The sequence below is a fragment of the Chiloscyllium plagiosum genome, unplaced genomic scaffold, assembly GCF_037043375.1.
Source record: "Chiloscyllium plagiosum isolate Xiang-an unplaced genomic scaffold, Cpla_swu_hap1 HiC_scaffold_6, whole genome shotgun sequence".
Classification (NCBI taxonomy): domain Eukaryota; kingdom Metazoa; phylum Chordata; class Chondrichthyes; order Orectolobiformes; family Hemiscylliidae; genus Chiloscyllium; species Chiloscyllium plagiosum.
Window position 1 is genome coordinate 69,232,644 of NW_028270144.1, and position 20,806 is coordinate 69,253,449.

At 39.4% G+C, this 20,806-nt stretch overlaps 1 protein-coding gene across 13 annotated transcripts in view; it reads left to right on the top strand.

Moving 5' to 3' along the window:
- Positions 1–20,806, top strand: part of tenm4 (teneurin transmembrane protein 4) — a 2,250,110-nt gene that overhangs the window by 2,050,465 nt on the left and 178,839 nt on the right. For all 13 annotated transcript variants that reach the window (XM_087988070.1, XM_087988077.1, XM_087988076.1 and 10 more), the window contains 3 exons: positions 10,716–10,930; positions 13,895–14,105; positions 17,732–17,833. In XM_087988070.1, coding sequence (XP_087844196.1) covers positions 10,716–10,930; positions 13,895–14,105; positions 17,732–17,833 — 528 coding nt within the window. The remainder of the gene's footprint in view (positions 1–10,715; positions 10,931–13,894; positions 14,106–17,731; positions 17,834–20,806) is intronic.

A 20,806-nucleotide genomic window follows, 5' to 3' on the forward strand; every position in this document is an offset into this window, starting at 1 on the left:
AGTAATCTAAAAGCATCTGAGTAATTTCTTTTTGATCCAATCAAGGTTGGAATTAGAGTTTCCAATTCTGATCAGAATTTCCAAATTTGTATGCAAAAGTTGCAGAAGTTGATTTTAAGCCTTAACAAATTAAGACTGTAACAGTGAAAGCATTTCAATGTGATGGCTTTGAGCTACAAGAAATTGGAGTTAGCTGTTCCTAATGTCCAAGGAAGACAACACTGTTTCTAAGGCTGTAGCTTTTGCAATTCCCTCCCCGAACATCTCCATCTGTCACCTCTTACTCCACCCTTAAAATGCTCCTTGAAACTTACCTTTTTGCTCATTTGCCCTAACATCAAAGTTTGTTTGATCACATTCCTCTTAGGACATTTTAATAGATCAAAAGTAATGATATAAATGCAAGTTGTTTTGAATGACCACAAGAACATTTCCTTTGAACTGGCACTTGCAATAGAAACATGGAAGGGGGAAATTGAAGAGTAAGAATGAGGGAAGGTTGAAATTAGATTTGACCAGGAAGCAACAAATCATCAACAGTGCTGCAGCAGTGTATGTCACTGGAAGAAGAGGCCACACTAGTTGGAGGTTGGGACATCTTTGGGATAACATTAAATTAAGCATATTTTAAGTTGTACTTGAAAATAATTCATGATGTTGATGGAAAGATGGGAAATCAAGCATAAGGAGCATCACCCCTGTCCTGCTTGCTGGTTGCCAAATAGCCTATGGCCTCCTGTCAGGCACTTAAACTTAAAATGAAAATTAAAAATTATGGATTATGCTATTCTGTTAGAAATGTACTTAAACTGTCATGTTAAATACCTGCAATTACAAAAAAACCATGTGAAGTCAACTATATGTTCAGTAATTCATGAATTGGCAATGAATTAACTGTAATCATTCCAGTGTATATATTAAGAGGTTGATTTGGTAACCTTGGTGTTGATTCTACTGACTGGTCCATTCCTTTTTATTGCACTATAGGAGTTTTAATAATCTGGTTAGAATAGACTGCTGGATACTTTTCAAAATGTCTATGATTTAAAGGTTTAAAAAATTGCAATGCATGTACCTTTGATTTAGAAGTACATTTATCATTTAATTCATTTTGCATCTGCAAGGTGACCAAGAATCCAGTCGAGGTGATTAATTTCTTGTATTTCTCACGTATGAGAAAAAGGCTCAAAGGCTCAGATTTCACAGCATTGCAAAAATGCTCACCGTTGGCATCAATGAAAGCTTCCCACAATCCTTAGCGATCGCTAAGATGTAGATGTTCCCTCTTCTTATCATGTGGCATCAACTCAAAGGAATCTTTAGGTACAGCAACAGTGGAGGCAGAGTCAGAGGTGGAGAGGGCAGGAAAATTAGGGGACAAAAAAGCTCCCAAGCAAATATGCCAAAGTGTACCTGTCTCTTCCCAATTTTTTTTTCTGGAGGTTGCCCGAGCATGCTGCTAGCGGCCACGATATGGGAATCCAGCTGAGTTTGTTAATGACTCAATCACACTGAACCCTGCCATGTGTGCAATGTATCAGCACTCCATAGGAGGTTGGAGTGGGGGGGAAGTGATGTACAATCTGCATGTTAAATGGGGAAAAATGACAAATCAGCAGGTCATCTGGAGGCAGAAACTTGCCATTGCACGAGAAGCTCCTGAAGTCTGCTGTCAGAGATATAGTACTGAGTGTGAACAAATCACTGACATTTCATTAGCCTCATATTTCCTCTGTTTGCTGTAGACTGTATTATATATTTATTTCAGCAGCATTCTCACGTGACTGTAGTCATGTCTGCTGGTCTGCCTTTTAATAGCATGTGTTGAATTGCCCTTCCATCTCCTCAATATCCCTGAGGATCTAAGTTTGATGGCAGTGCCAAAGTCAGCTTCTTAATTGCACACCTTTGGGATGATTGAACCAGAAAACATTCTGCTGCCAATTGCCAGAAATAAAGCTGCCTACAATTTAAAAACTATTGTGTGAAAATTCAGCTCAAAGGTTGGGGTCAGTAACCAATCTCACACTGAAGTATTCTCACAGACAGCAAACTAGGCAAGATTTACACAGACAAAAACAATTATTGCGACACATATTTGGAATTAAAAATGATGGTATGCCATAAGTATACTTTTAAAAAAAATGCTCAAAATGTGATTTTGTTTTATCATAATGGAGAAATTCAACATTCCATAAATATAAAACTTATCAGGGCCATTGAGGCTGTTAATCAGTAATTATGAATTAATATGCCATTAAAAACACAGTTGCATCTCATTGAACCAACTTTTTCAAAGGTTTTTATACAAAACTGATGGTGTAAAAAGGCAGTTCCTGTCAGTTGAATAATTTCTGATTCTTTGCAACCTGAGGGATTTCAAACATGCACTCAAAGCATAAATCATTGACCCCCCCACAATTTCTTAATTTCTATATTTTTCTGGTTCTGAGTGCAACCCAGAAATTAGTGTCAGCTTTCCAAAAACTGTTTCATCTGACAATCACCTGATGAAGGAGCGTCGCTCCGAAAGCTAGTGCGCTTCCAATTAAACCTGTTGGACTATAACCTGGTGTTGTGTGATTTTTAACTTTGTACACCCCAGTCCAACACCGGCATCTCCGAATCATTCTTGGAACCATACAGACACAAACCCCAGATCTATGTGATCTGACATCACTGTGACTTTGCTCATTTTACACAAGCTCAGTAATTATACTCAGAGTAAAGGTATAATTCCATTTACTCTACATCTTGCCACTAAGTACTTTTACAGTGTGCCCTCTTCACACTAACATTAGCCATAAACTGCAACATGAGGCTGTTGAAGTGCAACCATGGACAGCTCAAGGACTCCATGAGAAAGTGAAACTGGATCACCACAGATAAAAAGAAAAATTGCTAAAGGAGGACCAATAGGAGACTCCTGTGTGGTACTCTGAATTGCACAGCTACTTGAAAGGGCGAGCTTCTTCTCCGGCTAATCTGTGATAGTAAGAAGGGAATGAAGATTCTTGTTCTCTCTCTCCAGTGTTTTTTTTAAAAGAGTAGTTCATTGCTCATTAACCATAGAGGAAAGTTTTCTTCAGCTTGTCTTTCACCTTCGTCTTGGATTTCTCAACATTTCTGTAACAAAAAAGCATTTTTTCCACTTCAGGTATCTCTGTTGTACAACTTACATTGTTCAAATGTGGGATTTCTGAAATCGCCAGCAGGTTTCTTATTTTCAACCTGCAAGGCTTGTTTGTGCTATTTGACTTCTAACAGTCAGATGGTGAGACCTCAGTCACACTCGGGTAATTGGACTAACTCTTGCTGTAATCTGAGTGGTTCAAGCCCAACCCTATATTCAACTTTAAATTTCTCACAGCATGTTGATAGGTTTCTCTTGTACCCTCCAGCTGCCATCTATGCAGATCAGCCACTTCTCCACATTGAATATTAAATTTGATCTATTCTGGACCTAAGAGTCTCTTACCCTCTCCAGATCATCTATTATTTAGCTTCTTGAAGTTGTTGTACCTCTTCTTTGCTGAGGATTTTTCTCAAAACATTTCAAGCTTACCGTCATGTTCTGTATGCTTGATCTCAAAATCTAGTTGCATACAGTTGGCTTCTGCCATCCATCCTGATTGAACCATTTTGAATCCACTTCCATGCATGGTTAAAGATCTCTTTTGAACTTTAGCGTTGTTGCTGCCTCAGATTTTGTGGCCATTTCACTGGTTTAGGAATGTTTAAAATGTCATTCGAGATTGTGCTAAGACAAAGTTACCATTTTTTTTGTTTCCCAGCAATGACTTGGCTTTCCACTCTGGAAGGAACTTTTCATCGATTTTTAACCCGTAGTGGTTGTCACTGTCCCTGGGCAAGTTTGTGCATTAAGTAATAACTCTAATTTTTTTTAAGCTCTTCAAGAAAGGATAGATTCTCCTCCAAAGAGACAAATGAGCCTCAAGGACAATGTGCCCTGAGTCCACAAGTACAGTAGGGTACAACATTTCTTATTTAAATAAATGAATAACTGGTGTGCTGGCTTCCTTCTCTGCAGCTATGTTGTGAAAGCTTGAACCACTATCTAGAACGTTCTTTGGTTGCTGGCCACCGATTTCTTTGACATCATCTTTTCCTGCTACTTTCAGCTGTTTTGAGAGAAATGAAAAATCTACCCCACCCTGTAATGATGTTAGGACTGTTCACAAACTAAAGCATCACCAAAGTTGGATAAGTAAAACTGCTTAATAAAGAATCATAATGTTTAGGAATTATGTACAAAATGTTCATAATATAGCTTCCATTGCAATTACTACATCTGGCCTCTTACTCTAATGCTTGTACACCCTAAAACCCCAGGCTGAATCTGAGGATTCATAGCCTCAGCAAGGAGATTATGGGCATAGCATCTGAAAAGATTGACACATCTGCAGTATCCCCTTTCTAACTGGTTTATCTGCTATTTACTTTAATCTCGGTATATCCAAATTCATTCAACAGCTTTTTACTGTCAAGGGAATAGAATTCTTGCTCTGGGCCTGTCCCCCTGGAAGAGCCATCCTGACATTTTTGTCCACCCTTGCTATGATTCCCACAGCCCCCTCTGGTCTGTGCTTAATTTCCATTGCTGCTGTAATCTTACACTAGTCTCTCTCTTTGCAATTATGAGTCTCAATAAAAGTCACCGGGAAACTAATGCAGTTCCTTTATAGCTTGGAACATGCATGTTCTTCCATGCATTTGCCATAAGTGTATTTTTGTGAGATTTTGTTTCCTACCCATCTCTGTATTTTTGTTTCAGTATTATATTGCTTACTCTGGCCTATTTGATTCCTTCCTGGTTCGAACAGTATATTCCATCCTGGCCCTTCTCCCACATTTTCTTTAGCTTCTGAGGGGGTTTTCTGCGGTTCAGTGTCTAGGTAGGTCTCAGCCTTGACCAGCCTTGTTGTATAAGGCAGTTGACTTGAAAGAGTTAAGTCAAAATCTTTGGAATAACTCCCTCGCCACCTCCTTCCCCAACCCCCCCCCCAATTTGGCATATAAATAACTGTCATAGAGTCATAGAGATGTGCAACACGGAAACATATCCTTCGGTCCAACTCTTCCATGCCGACCAGATATCCCAACCCATCCAGTTATCACAACTCATCCAGTCCCACCTGCCAGCACCTGTCCCATATCCCTCCAAACCCTTCCTATTCATATACTCATCCCGATGCCTTTTAAATGTTGCAATTGTACTAGCCTCCGGCAGCCCATATATATATATATATATATATAAAATATCTCGCGCACACACACACACAATTCCTTGCGTGAAAAAGGTGCCCCTTAGTTCTCTTTTATATCTTTACACTCTCACCCTAAACTGAGCTCCCTCACCCCAGAGAAAAGACCTTGTCTATTTACCCTAACCATGCCCCTTATGATTTTATAAACCTCTATAAGGTCACCCCTCAGCTTCCAATGCACCAGGGAAAACAGCCCTAGCCTATTCAATCTCTCCCTATAGCTCAAATCCGCCAATCCTGGCAACGTCCTTGCAAATCTTTTCTGAACTCTTTCAAGTTTCATAACATCCTTCCGATAGGAAGGAGACCAGAATTGCACACAATATTTCAAAAGTGGCCTGACCAATGTCCTGTACAGCCGCAACATGACCTTCCAACTCAATGCTTTGACCAATAAAAGAAAGCATACCAAATGCCTTCTTCACTATAGTATTTACCTGCGATTCCACTTTCAAGGAGTTATGAACCTGCACTCCAAGGTCTCCTTGTCCAGCAACACTCCCTAGGACCTTACCATTAAGTGTATAAGTCCTGCTAAGATTTATTTCCTTTCCCAAAATGCAGCACCTCACATTTATCTAAATTAAACTCAATCTGCTGCTCCTCAGCCCATTGGCCCATCTGATCAAGATCCCGTTGTAATTGAAGATAACCTTCTTCACTATTCATTGTCCACCACCATTCATGACTGGATGTGGCAGGACTGCAGAGTTTACAGCTGAACGTTTGTTGTGGATCACTCATCTCTATCACTTGTTGATTTTTCCGTTTGGCATGCAAGTAGTCCTGTTTGGTAGCTTCACCAGATTGACCCCTCGTTTTTGGTATGCCTGGTGCTGCTCCTGGCATACCCTTCTGCATTCACTGAATCAAGGTTGATCCCCTTGCTTGATGGTAGAGTGGGTGAAATAGCACAACATGTGATTACAGATTTTATTTGAGTACAAATCTGTTGCTGCTGCTTATTATCCTTATGAAGACCTGGTCTTGACATGAATAAGAAGGGAATAGAGGCATACGGCTCCTGGAAGTGAAGACCAGTATGGAAGGGCAAATGTGTCAGCAGAGGCTTGGAGGGCCCTGGGGCCTGTGCATGTGCTGTATTGTTCTTTGTTCTGGATCTAGTGGAAGTCTATCCCATTTAGCACAGTCATAGTACCACACATCGTGATGGAGGGTTGGAAAGGAACCTCAATGTGAAGGCACACATGGAAAACATACTACCTTTTCAGCACAGCTTATGGACCAAGCTGAAGGAGCAGGAGATTTTCCAATTGCTCCCTAAAATTGAAACCTCATTGCTAACCAACAACTGAGCCTCCTCAAAGCAAAGACTTTTCTCTCTCTCCAATCTGTAATCACATCTGACCCCTACATTCGGACTCGTCCAAAGTTTAACTATTCCAAGTCCTCTCCCCCCATCCCCAATTAGAATCCAAAATTAGGCCTCAACATGACAGGAACTGAACCAAGGAAGTGAACAGCCTAGGATTACCCTTTGAAGTAATAGGCGGATAAAGAAATCCTCCCACCTGCTATCCATATCAGAGTATCTCAGAAATACGTTAGAGAAAGATGAATCAGCAAATTCCTTCTGAGTTGGTTGGGTTTGGAAAACATATTCCCAGTAGGAATTCCTTTTGAAGACTGTCATTGGATGATTTATTCAGTTCGTTGTTCGTACTTAGTCTATAGACATGTAGATTTGACCTATTTAATATACTTTAGAACATAGCAACCTCTTACCTAAGGTTAATATAGTTAACCAGTCTCAAGCTAAAGTTATCTGTTATCTTATTATAAAATAAACTGCTTTTTACTAAAATCCCCAGGCACAGAGGTTAGTACAGTAGACTAGTATTAGAAAAATAGTTGGTGGCAGCAAATCCACCCAAGGAAGATGCCGTCATGAACAGATGCTAGCTGTGAGCATCTCTATCTATGGACTTTGCTGCTGCTGAGTTTCACTTGGGGTGTTTTCTCCCTTCTGGGTTTGGATTGCTGTGCTGGACTTGTGGTTTACCATCACTGGTCTTCAGTTCAGGCTCTTGCCTCCCACGTCCAGTATGCATGATGGGATAGATGTGAATAAATGGTAGGGATCTATTCAACACTTGCTTTGCAGCTCTTCCAATGTCCCTGCCTTGGAAGGCCTTCATCTCAAGCTTGACTTCCGTTCTGAATTTGCTAGGGTCTTGATGACAGGAGATTCCTGAGTCAGGACAGAAAGGTCCTTCGGCCTTCTCCAGAGAGAGAGCAGACCTGAGGATGGTCCTCTTCTAGGTAAGGCATCTGTACATGGGTTTCCTTTAGTCGGCCCATGCAGCACCACAGTAACTCTTCCCAACCTTCTCCCAACCTGCTCACTATCAGGAGGGACTAATTTCTGAGTCAGAGTATAGTAAAGTGGTGCACTTCACTTTCATTGCCTCCCAATGAATCCACAAACTTCTCCCTCCTTTTCCTTTGCCACACGCATGTTAGTGTTAACCTCCCTTCTGTCCCCCTGGAGCCTCCACCCCATTACACTCGACTCCATTAAAATTGTGATCCACGTGCTTGAATTCCCTTCCCAACCCTGAGCTCACACCCGTCACTGTCACATGCCTACGCTGACCCTTAGTTCTGCCATTTTCGAAGTTACCTACGCCTTCACTTGTAGAGATTCTCCCACCCCATGAGACCATCCACTTCCTAGCCATGAACCTGGAACTCCCACCCTATTGTGTGTCATTTCCTTCTATTACTGTTATGATTCTAACCACTTCCCAGTAGCATCACTTTAATTCCCTGAACCCCACTGTTGACACCATTGACCCAACTCTTTCAGCAAAATCCTCAACCACCATCCCTACTAAAGTGATCATTGGGTATGGGGAGAATATGAGAACAGATTATTGAGTTGGATGATCAGCCATAATCATATTGAGTGAGACACCAGGCTAGAAGGACTGAATGGCCTACTCCTGCTACTATTTTTTATGTTTCTGTTTGTGAAGCCCTTCCCATCTGTAACTGCACCATTTATGTTCACACACAATCTTTGCACCTTTCCACCCTTGGCCAGCCTTCTTACCCCATGCCTAATAGCCCTTAGCATGCTTCCTTCAGTTAGCCTCCTGCCCTTAGATTTGGTCTGTGGAAACCCACTCTCAACTATTGTGTTATTATGGCATAGATGAACACTTCCCATAGTGTACAAAGCAGTGGCTACTCATTCCAAAATCTTAGAAAACGACTACTCAGGGGAGGTGATGGCCTAGTGATACGATGGCTGCGCTATTAATCCAGAGATTCAGGCAATGTTCTGGGGACCTGGGCTCAAATCCCCCCATGACAGATGATGGAATTTGAATTCAATACAAATCTGGAATTAAGAGTCTAATAATAACCATGAATCAATATGGATTGTTGGAAAAAACCCATCTGGCTCACCAAGGAAGGGAAGGAAATTGCCATCTTTTATCTGGTCTGGCCAATATGTGACTCCAGACCCACCGTAATGTGGTTGATGCTTAATTGCCCTCTAGGTGATTCAGGATGGGCAAGAAACACTGGCCTAGCCAGCAATGTTCTCATCCCACAAATGAATAAAAAAAACTCTCCAGCTGCACCCCTCTATTTTTGCAGTCACGAATCTGAAAGCACATATTACATGTTTGTGCGGAATTTACTTGGGAAGGAAAATTTGATGTTGGTGAGCTGGCCTTTTGGTAAACATGATTGAGATTCAAATGGACACAGAATGGCTTTCACAACACTTGGCATTGGGGAGCTTGACCTGCCTTTAAAGTTCCAAGATTCTGAATTTGGGCCTCCACTCCCACTGTCCCACCTAGACCAACATTATGGAGTAGTTATTCAGTATTTTAGGAAGACTTTCTTCCATTACTTCTCACTATTCTCCAAGCTAATCAGGTTTTTTCCCTGGCAGAGAGTCAATACAGTCACCCTGAGTTCATGCTGCATAATACCTCCTTGTCCTTCAACCTTTTTGCAGCCTGTACCATGGGTGTTTGCACCATCCTCCTTCATATTTCTTCTCCTTTGTGCAGCAAATAAAATTGCCCAAAAGTGTTCTATTTTTATTTATCAAGTATCACAAGAGACTCTCCTGCAATGGCTTCTCATCCCTCTCTATTATCTTTAATGTAATCAAACATCTATCATCCTGTCTGCCTTTATCCCCACTGTAGGTGGGCCTGGTAGATTCTGCATATGTTGTAAATTGTTGCAATTTCTAGAGGCTGGAGCCTGGGCTGTAGAATTGTGTGATCTTAAATGGTTTTGTGATCAATAATTCTGAAAACTAATGTGATCTGCAGTTCACTTTTAAAAATTCAGTTGAAAATGTGTGATCTATGTCATTTAAGTTCAACATTTCTAAATTCAAATTTTTTGCTAACTATTCTTTTGATTAAATGTCAGCCCTGCTGCCTTATTAGTATTATATAATTCAAAGTATTGAGAAAATGTTAGCACCAGAAACAAACTTTGAATTATTGGGAGTAATTCTGCCTTAGTAAAGCTCTGTGAAAAGCCAGGTTATTTTGTTGAAGACTGTTTAATTGAAGAGTTGTTATTGAAACATTTGTGATAATTCAGAAAACCAAATCATCAATACAAGCGAACGTCAAACAAAAATCATTCCAAACCTCATCAGAAGGCAGAGGTATATTAAAAGGGTGTCTTGTGTGATCCTGTTTCTAGTTATTAAAAAGAAAGCCAATAAAAAACATGAGTCATTTTGTTGATTATAACAGACAGCACGAAACAATAGAGTGCCAAACTGAGCTGAATGTTACCATTAAGTGAGCTGTAGACATGCTCTTTCTCTGAATCACATAATAAGATGACAAAGAGAATTCTTGTGCCAAGGTTAGGAAATGTCAAGGCAAATCTTCACCTGAATGGCAGATAGTTAGCCTCCTGAGAACTTTATATTAAAAGAGGATGTCATAGGTGTACAGTAATGTGATACAAAATCAATAACCTTGAGGGAGCAAGCCATAGGATTGTCTGTGAGATCCGACAGCACTAAATTTTAGTGAAAAAAATTTCACCAATTTCTAACCAAGCATCATTCGAAGCCCATTATATTAGCTAGGTCCATTCTTAGCAATAATTCGTGTCAGGTGTTTGAAAATCTCAATTTGCAGAATGCTTTAAAAAATTCTCAAACTGATTTGTGAAAGTGAGAAAATTAAAGCTTAGGGTGTGAGAAGACTACGCAGAGCTGGGTAATAAATACTGCATTTGGTTTTGTCTCTGCATATTATGATTTTGCTTCCCCCCACCTTTCTCTACTTTCTCCTAAAGTACTCTTAAGTTTGAATCCTTTTAAAAAGTTGGCTCCTTCAGATTTTGGTTTGGTCAATTTCTCTTCACGATGCAAGCAAGTACAAAACATTTGCTATATTTTCACAGGAAAAACAGATAATTTAATCCCAGAAGATAGCTATATAGATTCAGGAGAAATTGATGTTGGGCGGCGAGTCACCCAGAAGATACCACCCGGCTTATTCTGGCGCTCCCAAGTCTTCATAGATCATCCAATGTATTTGAAATTTAATGTGTCACTGGGCAAGGATGCTCTGGTTGGGATTTACGGTCGACGTGGTCTACCCCCATCTCACACACAGGTAAAGATTACTTCAATAATTCAGTCATTTGAAGAAGGGATCAGCATTTCTTTTCATATCCACCCTGTTTAATCTTAGGTTGATGTGACAAGTTCCTATTTTATCCAAATGTAACCATTAGAGAGTTACCTCAAAGCTGCCAGGAAGTTGCAACAGTGGTTTTTGGAGTAGTGAGTCAAGGGTGCAATTATCCACTCTCTAGAGTTGACAAAGAAGGTTGGCCAAATGGGCACTGAATTAGGCAAGTTGGCCCCAGAGAGATACACGCCCCTTCTCACCACCTCAACAATAAAGTGCTAAGCAATAAGGCTTGACTTGGCACCAGGTAAGGCTGTTAAATGGCAGGCACAAAGAATGAATATTTCCATGGAAACTAGGGCAACCTGCCTTGTTGAGGAGGGGACACCATTTTCTCTAATCTGGGCTAATCAAGGGCAGAAGGAGTTCAAATGGACAGCCACTGAAGACCACCTCTTCGTCCCTGCCTCGAATCCCCCGAACCTGCCCTCCGCCTCCACAATGAGACTAGTCTATTCTCCCTGTTGTGTTCTAGTGCCTCAACTAATACAGGTAAGTATTCCACGTGCCTTTTTAATGATTTCTTCTAACTGTCCTAGTGTCTTCAGAGATCTATCAACTTGCCCTCAAGTCTTTCTGCTTCTCCTCACTTCTCAGTGTCTGACCATTTATTTTGTCTTCTTTTGCTTCATTTAAGTAACATTCATGCCACACAAATGCCAGGCAATGGCCATCTGCATTAAAAGACAACCTAACCACCACCGCTTGACCTACAATTGTGTTAAATTCGCTGAATACCCTACTACCAACATCCTGGAGATTACCTTTGACCAGAAACTGAACTGGATTGGCTGTAAAAATACCTTGACTACAAGTGCAGGTCAGAGGCTAGTGTTACTGCAGCAAGTAACTCACTTCCTGACTCCCCAAAGCCTGTCCACCATCTCCTAGTACAAGTCAGGAATGTAATGGAATACTTCATTTCTCCCACCCCAACCCCCACCCCCCTACTTGCCTGGATAAGTGCAGCTCCAATAGCACCATCCAGGACAAAACAGCCCACTTGATTGGCACCACATTCACTCCCTCCTCCACAAATGCGCAGTAGCAGCAGTGTGTTCTACCTACCTGCAGAAATTCACTGATGATCCTCATACAGCACCTTCCAAACCTAAAACCACTCCCATTTAGAAGTGTAAAGGCAGCAGATACATGGGAACACCATGACTTGCATATTCCACTTCAATCCACTCACCATCCTAACTTGAAAATACATGGCAGTTCCTTCAGTGTAGCTGGGTCTAATTTCTGGAATGCCCTTCCTAACAGCATTGTGGGTCTACCTACAGCACATGGACTGAAGTGGTTCCAGAACGCTATTGACCACCATCATCTCAAGGGCAACTACGAACGGACAATAAATTCAAGTCCAGCTGGAGACGTCTACCTCCAAGTGAATAAACAAGAAGAATTTGCTTTCCCCAGATATATCACTTCATATTTCTCCAGATTGGTTTCTATTGGCACCTTTCTGCCACCTAACCATTTAATTAATGTCTTTCTGTCATCCATAGTTTTCTTCTGCACTAACGAAACATAGGTGATCTTTACATCACCTGTGTACTTCTTAATCATGGCCCCGACATTTAAATAATTACATATACCATGAAAAGTAAAGTACCAGCCCCATGGAAAGTGACTGGAAACCGCTATCTGTTCAGAGAAAAAAAAAGCACCTGCTTTTCATCCTGCCACTGACCTAGATTAAGATCTAAATTGTTACATTCTCTTGGATCTTATGGATTTTTGTCCTGACCTATGTGCCATATAGTACCTGTTAAAAAACCTTGTTAAAATTCATGTAGATGACATCACAAATGTTAGCATCATTGACCTCTTCTGTTAAAAAATTTTAAAGATGACTTTTCATTTATCTCAGTATATATTCTTTAAATGTGGATTTCAGTGATTTAAAATCAGGTTATTCAGAGATGGTGGATTGGCACAGTTTATGTGGAACCTATTTTCAGCTGTTTTAATTAAAGGTAACACTTAAATATAAGAAGGATTTTTTTTAAATTTTAGAACACTTTTTCTCAAAAGGATAATATTTAAATACATTGCCTGTTTACACTCATTAAAAACAAAGTTAGTTTTTGGCAATATGTTGATAGTTTCAATGGAAACTTAATTGCAGAAAAATAACTTCAAAAGACAAACAAATTGGGCACTTTGTGCTGAAATGGACACATTGTGTGCAATGCAGAAACTGTAACCTTTACTGTGCCTAGGGTTAGTTCAGTTCAGCTCAGGTCCTTTAGCATCAATTATTAATGAAGCTATTTGCTTTTTAGGGTGAGATTAAATTTAAATATTTGGTCCAAAATAATATCACTACTTTCGGACGCTTGTGTTTTCTTTTGAATTTGTGGATCAATCTGTTTTATGTTTTTCCTGTTATGTTTTCACAATTTTTTAAAGTTCCAGGCATCTTCCCATTCTGTGCTGGAATTTCACACACTATGTACTGCATCAAGATGGCTTAGCATTGTGTTACTCTCTCTTTGGTTTTGCTTTGCAAGCATCGGCTATACTGGAAAAAAGTATCTGAAAAAGATTGAGTTGATTTCAACTATAAAACTTTGATGTTGAGTTTGAAAGTGATCTCGCATCATCAAAGCAGAACTGGAGTTGCGGTCAGGGGGAATTGGGTGCAATGATAGGTGGTGTTAAAACTGAACAAGACCATTTGGGGCAAGGGATTCAGAACCTCAACCATTGCCTAACTAAAGTCAGCTATTGTCGGTTCCTGCATAGCTGGCTCTTAGGAATAGGATGTTGTGCAGTTGATTCTATAGGGTAGGTAATATTTTGAGATTGGTGTGTATTGACTGTGGTTATCATGCAGCAATTACAGCAGTGTGTTTTATCACTTGTTTCCGGTAGTTTGGCTTTGTGGAGTTATTGGATGGCAGACGCCTGCTAGCACAGGAAGTGAGAAGTCTGGAGGGATTCCACAACCAGCACAGAAGCTTGATCCCTCTGACAAATCGAGAGACAGGATTCATTAGATATCTGGATTCTGGAATCTGGCATTTAGCCTTCTACAATGATGGAAAACAGATGGAGCTGGTCTCCTTTATGACCACTGCCATAGGTAAGCACTTACTAGCACAAAATGAAAAGATATTTTAAAACATTGCAAAAATTGAAAATTGCATTTATAAGTCTTTGTTTGTTTGTACAAACAAAGAGGACAAGTGATTGGACTCCTACTATTTAAAATATGACAAAAGTTCTGGCACATTCAAAGTGCTTGTTTGTCTGACATGTATATTTAGAACTATTCAAACTTTCCACCATTCTATTTCATGCTTACTTATGTTCTTCAGTGCAATATCCCCTGATTAAGCCTTATGGAATGTGAATGACTGATAATTTTCTTTTATACAAATATTTCACATTTATGAAAAGCACAGTTATCTCTTTACATTTCCCATTCATAAGGTTTCTATACATGGCATAGAAACAAAACAATGGGACCAACCAGTCCAAGCTAATGTTTGTACTCTGCTTGATCCTTTTCATATATTTTCTTATCTAACTCCTCTATTGTATCGATGTGTTCCCTTTGCTTCGATATGCTTATCTAGTTTCTCCTCAAATCTATCTGTAGTAGTTACTTACACCACTCCCTATGATAGTAGCTTCCATATTCTTACTACTATTTGAGTGAAGGTGGTTCTTCTGAATTACATGTTGGTTTAAGGATAAAAACTGATTATTATTGGAACAGCTATCATTGTTGAAATGTCAGTGTGCTAATTTAGCTGGACATGTAAAGTTAAAATTACCCATACCAAGCCCAAAAGAATCATCATTCAGACAAAACGTAGAATAAAAACATTGATTATTTACTACTTTGGAGAAATCGGAGAGAGAACAAAAGGCTCACTGATACTTGGTTCCAAATATAAACAAGATTTTGGCAGGCTTTCCAATCCCCCATGTGCTGAATTCTGCATTTGTCTTGAATTGTAATTACATTTAAACTGTGTTCATTCTTACTAAGTTATATTAATTACATAAAATAGAATTGGTAACCACAAGACTGCCAAAATCTACAAGGTTTTGCAATGAATTTTATGTGAAAGAATTCAAGCTAATTTGGACCATTACTGAGAGCACAGTACTCTGATTGAATTCCAGGTTGTTGGCAAATTCTTCTTAGTTTTATTTATCCTTGATAAGGAATATCTGCTTCCAAAATCCCTTATTGTGGATTTTGTTTGTCAACAGCAGACATACATCTAACAAATCTGTCCTAGTTTTATTAATTAGTAGCATAACATTTCCTTTCTATATCCCTCAGTCCATTCCCCAGAAGCAATTTCAGTTGCCTCTTGAGCACAATATAATGTTTGCCCACTGCTGGCCCATTATTACAATATGATGTGTAGCCTGAGTGCCAATCACTGATAGTTTGTAATTCGGGTAAAATGCACCACCAATGTTCCTTCATATGCTATTCTAAGGGGCTATTCAGCAGTTTGTGGTGGAGGATGGATCATGAAAATGTCACAGTGGAAGAGGCTTTTCTTAAAAACCGAAAAGTAATTTACTACATCTCAATAACTATAGACAGTTTACATTAACTCTGAGGTATATTAATTAAGACCAACACAGCTCAGTAAAATGCATGCGTCTTTATCAACAAACTCTATCTAAAGCAAAAACAAATGCAAAATACTGTAAATATCTGAACTGAGTTGAAATTCAGGGTTTTCTTTCCAAATATTTGCAAAAACAGACTCTAAATTTTGATTCTATATTTGATTTGAAGCTCGTGGCTTGTTTATTATCTTTTTTTATAAATTTGAAATGAAATGTAATTATGGGGAAAAGTCTGTGGTTGTCCCAGATATTGAAAAATAAGCTTTTCTAAGTGCTGTCTGATAACCTGACAGCTTGTACAATAGACCTTGGTTCATGTAAATCATGGAACAAGGTATTTCATGCTCTTGGTTCAGTTGGTGTGACACTGGGAAATCCCAAGACATGTGTTTTGGAACTTTTCTAATCCCTCTTATAATAAACAGAATGGACAATGGCAGATTCAGCCACATTACATAATAACTAGATTCTTCCCGCCTTTGGGTCGTCTCTCAGCAGCTCACTATGGGACAATTCACTCTGTTGTACAGTACATGAAATACTTAGGTTCAGAAGACAATTGAGTATCTGTAACATCTACAGGATTTAGCATAACATGAACTTTTATCTTGCCAGTCAATTTTCTGAATTGGGACACAGAGAAATGATTAGCCTATTTTCTAAGTTCTCTAAACTGCATTCTGTTAGAATAATGGGTTTCATTATACTTTTCTGAGCAAACCATAAATTAAGTCTATGAGGATTGTTAAATTTAGCATTTTTTGCCAGGCAATATAAGGCAGCAAAAGCTGTAAATAGGTAAAGATAAGTTGTACCTTTTCTCAGAAAAATATAATAAATGTTTTTAGTCGTCATTACTTTTTCTTGGGTTCGGAATTCTTTTCAATTTATTTTTATTGGCCTAGGTTTTGCACTGTAGGTGATTAAAAAAAATCAGGAAACTATTTCCAGTGACTATTACTAAACAGTAAATTGTACAACAGCTTCCAACAGCCTCACATGCAAAGTTACATGTGTAAATCAAGAGTTTATTGTCTAAGGTGCTGTGTTTCTTCAGAGTTTTCACTATACCAGTATCTCACCAAGAGAAAAATATAACCACTCCGTACCCACTGGTCAGACAAGGTGCATATTTTCCTTGAAGGTGTATTTTTAAGTCTTCGCTATATTTTATTTACTGACCACCTCTTTAACACAGAAAACCAACGGTTTCAAATGTGGAGTCATATTCCTTCAGATTTTATTCTGTTTTGGAGAAATTTAAGAAAAAAATTGTTTATTTCTCTATTGATCCCATCCTTCTTTCTCTTCATTTCACTTCCTTTGATGTTCTGATTTGGCATTTCATCAGCAATTCAAACTGTCTTGTTCCAACTCTGCATGACTAAGTAAGAACACTCCAATGTGATTAGTTGAAGAGCTGCACTGTTGCTTGCCCTATTGACACAACTCGAAGATTCCCTTTTGCAGCATACTTGCTGAAATGTAATTCTAAAAATTGTGAACTCCAGTGTGATAATACATAGAAAGTCTTTGTGGACTGTGGGCTAAGTGTAACGAAGGGTTAATGCCCTTTGTTCGTAATTGACAACAACATTGTGCCATTGTTTCTCCCCATCTCTTGATCAGCATTTATTGAACATTTTTGTGGCTATCTATTCTCTATGTTATTGCACGTAAGAAGACAAGAAATTTAATTTGATCCCATGTTTGTACAACATTTTTAGCTGTAGATACGGTCCAGGGGCTCTGCAGTGATACCGGAGAATCATTCCCACTTGCTCCTGTCAAATAGCCAGAATGTTACAGATTTAAGTCCCATCTTGTTCAATAGCTCCATCGGAGTCAACAGTTCCCCACTGCAACAGTACATTTCCTGATGGTCAGTCACCCAGCATGTGTGTGGTGTTCATGAAGTATATTGGAGGCTGAATGATGTTTCTCTCAGTTGGAGAGAAAATATGCTGGAGCTATAAAACTGATGCATATCATTAGTCATTTTTTAAAAATGAATCAGCATACTAATATATTAACAAATTGTTGATCTCTTTAGTAAACATTATACATTAGGAAAATGCAATCTCAGTCTGTGATTTCAATTCCTCTCAGAGTCTGCAGATGAATGTCCGGCCAACTGTTATGGGAATGGAGAATGTATGGCGGGCACATGCCATTGTTTTCTTGGCTACATTGGACCAGATTGTGCACGAGGTAAAAGCATCTTGTCATTGCTCTAGGAACTTGTTAAAACATGTTTTATTGTAACCTTGATTAAATATCCATGAGTTAATATCCTTATATGCAGTTGGTAATTTCTTTCAGTTCAGGGGCCAGGTTTCATTGAGTTGAGATGACTTGGGTGGCTTTTAAAATGGCAGTTGTTATCTGATTCCAGCGTTTCTGGCTACATTCACAATGCTGGCAATTATATCTGGTTCAGGATCAGGATCAGAATCTGGGCTGATTGGTGAGAATTCACACTACTCTCCTGATTTGGCTGGTTCCATTGCAGAGCTAGACATCTCATTATTAGCCACCTCCTCCCACAGCTTTCATGGAGTCTAATTAGCTTCTCAAGGACACATGCCTCACAATCCCTCAGGATTCAGGAACGTTTTGAAGATTATGTTAAAAGGGTTTTATCCATGACCTTCCTGCATCCTACATGTACACTCATGCACTATGCTCTTGAAAACTATGTAATAACAATTGCATGTCTTCAAATGAATTGTAAAGAAACACACATATAAAAATCTCTTTTGACAGCAAACATTCTTATAATCCTGTAAAACTATCAGTCAGTCACTGCCCTTATTGTATCAGTTACAGAAGCCTTACCTCACTTCACATTTCTTAATCCTGTCCAAATAAATACACAACATTGAAGTAAACATTGAAAAGAAAAATAAATTACTCCAATCTCATAATGGATAGCAATCAACTTCAACCTTTGTAAACAGAACCCCAGTGAATTAATACAATAGTGAGCCTTGGAAATCAACAAAGCATTCATAATCAGGCTATCTGTAAACTGCAATAAAAGGAACAGATAGTCAGCCATTTACTTCTCCAAAAGGAGTATAGAGGGAAGGATCCAATTGTTGTAGTCCAATTGGGTATCAATGATATAGTAAGACTAAGAAATGAGATTCTGCAAAGGGTAAATGAGCGGTTTTGGTTAGATTTAAAACACAATTGCAAAGGCATTAATTTCTGGATTACTTTCTGAATCACAGGAGACTGTCATAAGGTAAATAAGATCAGAGTTGGATATAAGGATCAAATATTGGGGTAGGAGAAATGAGTTTCAGTTCATGGAACTCTGGAGAAAGATGAATGTGTTCTATTGGTCCACATATCAGACTGGACTCGTATCCTAATGATTTGTATAACTTTCTAAGTAGCAAGGATACTAAATGAAATAGTGTGAGAGAGAGTTCATGTGAGGATAAATTTAAAAACTTAATGAGACAGGAGCAGGAAATAGTGCAGGTAGCAACACACATTATGACAAGACAGAGGGTTTCCTCCCACAGTAATCAGAGGGTTAGAGAGGGTGGACAGGAAGAGGTTTTTCCAAGTATGGTGACGGCGAGCACGAGGGGGCATAGCTTTAAACTGAGGAGTGTTGGACAGATGTCAGAGGTAGTTTCTTTACTCACAGAATAGTAAGGGTATGGAATGCTTTGCCTGCAACGGCAGTAGATTCGCAAACTTTAAGTGCATTTAAGTCGTCATTGGACAAGCATATGGACGTACATGGAATAGTGTAGGTTAGATGGGCTTCAGATTGGTATGACAGGTCGGCGCGACATCGAGGGCTGAAGGGCCTGTACTACACTGTAATATTCTATGTTCTAATGTTCTATGAAAGGACAGGGGGTACAAATATAAGAATTCACCAGCAATAAAGATTTGTGTGGCAGAATGGTAAAGTCGCTACCTCTGAATCAGGATGCCTGGGCGGCACGGTGACTCAGTGGTTGGCACTGCAGCCTCACAGCACCAGTGACCCGGGTTCCATTCCAGCCTTGGGCGACTGTCTATGTGGAATTTGCACATTCTCCCCGTGTCTGCGTGGGTTTCCTCCCACAGTCCAAAGATATGCAGGTTAGTGAATTGGCCATGCTGAATTGCCCATAGTGTTCAGAGATGTGTAGGTTGGGTGCATTAGTCAAGGAAAATGTAGAATATAGGGTAGGGGAATGGGTCTGGGTGGACTTGTTGGGCCAAATGGCCTGTTTGTACACTGTAGGAATTGTATGATTCTAAGTTCTACCTGCTCCAGAGCTGTGTTGTAACATCGCTGAACAGCTTGGTTAGAAAATATTTACACCAACAAAGGGTGTAGGGTCAAAAATAGGGGGATTGTACAGAAACATAATTAAAGGCTTTCATGCTTGATAAATTTGTTAGATTTTTTTCAGAATGTCACAGGCTGAATGAAGGGATCCTGCACATGAATTTCCAAAGCATTCAATAATGTGCCACATAAAAGTTTACTTCACAAGATAACAGCTCATGGTTTGTATTAATACATTCACTTTGGGAAAGAATTGGCTACTGAATAGGGAACAGTGCCAGGATAAATGGTGACTTTTCAGACTGACAACTTGTAACCAGTAGAGTATCACCAGGATTGGATGCTGCCTGAACTGCTGTGCTCTTCCAACACCACTAATCCAGAATCTGGTTTTCAGCATCTGCAGTCATTGTTTTTACCTCATTGCTGGACTGTCAATTATTCACATGCTGGTTTAATGTCTTGAATGAAGTAATTGAGTATATTGTAGCTAAATTTACTGATGAACAAAGATAGTTAGCTTGTGAGGAGAACACAAAGGCCTGAATTTTAGTGAGGGAAAAGGACTCCACAACTTAATAAAAAAAAGTCCCAAAGCCCTGAATCAAATTCATGAGGGAGTGGGAGGATCTTCAAACATCTGCAATTCACAGAGGCAGCAGCATATTCAAAAGCAAATGCCACCACCCAGGTTTCTGAAACATTACTTGACGTCTTTATAAATTTGAGGACAATGTCAAAACCTATTGCAGTTCCTTTGGAGAAGTCATGTACTCTTTTGGAGAGGTCAGATACCTACTTGTGGATATCTAGAAGTAGGTATGAAGTTAAGGTCTATGGAACTGTCAAGTCATGTAAAACCCCTGCTCTTTTGATTTTGA